The 2,500-nt window shown below is 37.0% G+C and overlaps 1 protein-coding gene across 12 annotated transcripts in view; it reads left to right on the top strand.

The window, feature by feature from the left end:
• The window catches only part of LOC137992652 (atrial natriuretic peptide receptor 1-like), an 89,388-nt gene that overhangs the window by 76,522 nt on the left and 10,366 nt on the right, over nucleotides 1–2,500 (top strand). For all 12 annotated transcript variants that reach the window (XM_068838116.1, XM_068838118.1, XM_068838125.1 and 9 more), the window contains one exon: nucleotides 260–358. In XM_068838116.1, the coding sequence (XP_068694217.1) occupies nucleotides 260–358 (99 nt within the window). The remainder of the gene's footprint in view (nucleotides 1–259; nucleotides 359–2,500) is intronic.

Raw genomic sequence — 2,500 nt, 5'->3', positions numbered from 1 at the left:
TAAGTGTGCTCCTGGTGAGTTGCATTCTCATAGAAAAAAGTCATCAAACATCACGAAGAACTGTTTGCGAACGCACTTCCGGCGTTGCGTCTACGTTACAAGAGAGCACTGTGCAGTTGTTTTCACAATTTTTGCTCGTAGGCAACCCCACGGATTAACTTTGTCATACATATTCAGTTTTACAGGCGTGGGGTGGGAACGTTTTGCCGAGGTAAGTTTCCTGATTCAATTAATCATTGCGTTGTTTTCTCGATATCAGGCCCGTGTGTAGCTGGAGTGGTAGGACTAAAGATGCCTCGTTACTGTTTGTTTGGAGATACAGTCAACTACGCCTCAAGAATGGAATCGAGTGGACTGGGTTAGTCTAACAATTTTGACTGAACACAAATTAACGAAAGCCGTGAAGTGACTCGACGTTTATATCTCTATAGCATAGATTTAAGTTTCTAAACTTGCCCTTATGGGGAGGGAAAACTCCCCTTCAGACTTGAATTGGTAATTGCGACCTCCAGACTCGGGTTTGTTTGTTTTCGCTCAAATGATAGGTTGTGGGAATACTTCTGAGCACTGAAACTTGGTAAAAATAGGAAAAGTATTTTCGAAATTTGTTAAGAATCACAGACCACCTCAAAACATAAACAAGGCGCTCTTCGCATAATCTGTTTTCAAGTGATAAATCGAGTTTACTTGAAACTGTCGCAAAACAAACCTTTTCGATTTAAAATGTCCGTCTAGGACTATTTCAGAGACCACAAAACTCTAACCGTAAACTTTAGTTGGAGGTTGAGAGTTAAACGTTAGAGTTTGTGGATGTAAGTTGTAGCAGGAGCTATAATCTTTGCATTCAAGAAGCACGAACCATTATTCCAAATGGTCTGGATAGCACAAGTGTTACTAATATTTTTAAAAATACAATCACACTTTTGAGTTTAAGGAACATGTTCCGATGTTTCAAACATCATCTTCAGCCATAGTGAGTGTAACATGAAAATTTTTACAAGATAATTCGTATATATATATATATATATAACTATCAATACAATGATTCTGTGTACATTAAATGTTCGTTACAAGTAGGCAAAATTCAAACGAACCAACAATATTATAGAGAACACAACTGACATAACGGTAAAAGTCTAAAAGTGACATGATCAACGTGTTTGTTGAGTTCGGGTTTCAACCGCTCAATATGGAAGTAGCATTATCAATAAATTTGAAGCAAGAAACATCACTATTATCCTGACAGCTTTAGAAAAACTAAGATGCATGAAAATATGAGAATTTGTATCCCGGAAGAGGTGCTCATTTACACGTGTGTAGAAATGCCTGTTGGTTTCACCAACGTAGCGAGCACCACAGCCCGCACAAGTAAATTTGTTTACAACACGTGATTGGAGAGAAACCGGAATGTAATCCCTTGGACTAAAAATGTTGCACGGTTTGAATAGAGAGAAAATTACTTTAACATTTAAATCCTTGCAATACTTACTGATAATAGATGAAATTTTCTTTCTAGTATAAGGTGAATAGAAACCGATGTAAGGTAGTTTGTAAAAATGGCAGTTGGATACATCATGTTTAGGGGCTTCTTTTGACTCTTTTGTAGTAACATTTCTAAGATAACCTTACCCAGAATTCTGATATATGTCTGATGATTAATTCAGTTTTTGGCTTGCCCCAAAGACGACAAATTTGATTTCTTCCGGCGTTAATAGTTAGTTTATTAGCATTAAGCCAGTCACTAACTTTTTTTAGTTCACTATTAACCACGGTTTCCAGGGATCTCTAGTCTTTATCAGCATAATATATAGATTTAGCCAAGCCTAAAAGCGGGCCTCCCTGGTTATTTATTCTTACTGCCTGTTTCCGGTTGCTGCTTAATTAAATAATTTTCTTTGCTTTCTTCGATAGAAAAATTCATTGCCTAACTACTGAATTCCTCGCTAGATTTCACTCTAATTAACAACTATTCACCGAAGTGGAGGTGGCTTCAGTGAATAGTTGTTTTAGTATATACTAAAACAGTGAGATAATATAGCACAAAAAGATGATTTGAAGCCATTTATTCCTGCAAGGATTACAACATTTTCGGGCGCAAATTCCGCGCAAATTGTTCGGAGGTGAATAGCAAAGGATATCCGGAGTTCGAGTAGCCAATCAGCGGGCGCGTTCAACGCCATCCACTGTTTTAGAATATTCTAAAACCCGATATTGCATGAATCACAAGGCCATGAGTGCGATATCGGTTTTTCGAGTGAAATTTACTTTGGAATTCACCAGTTTGGCAATGAATTTTTCTTGAACAGCTTGAGTTTTAAAAGAAAACAAGCACATCCTCAGCGAACGAATGGAAAAGGAAAAAAGTCATTTCAGAGTCAACTGTCAATAGCCAGCGAATAGGAATCACGCTAAAATTAGAAACCATAAAGAAAACTTTATCATTTCAAGGTCCAAAAAAGAGTTTTACTGATGTATTTTGTATTCCACTTTATCTCTGAAA

Source organism: Montipora foliosa, chromosome 2 (genome assembly GCF_036669935.1).
Source record: "Montipora foliosa isolate CH-2021 chromosome 2, ASM3666993v2, whole genome shotgun sequence".
NCBI lineage: Eukaryota > Metazoa > Cnidaria > Anthozoa > Scleractinia > Acroporidae > Montipora > Montipora foliosa.
The sequence above is the reverse complement of the archived record's forward strand: the minus strand, read 5'-3'. Positions and strand labels throughout refer to the sequence as shown.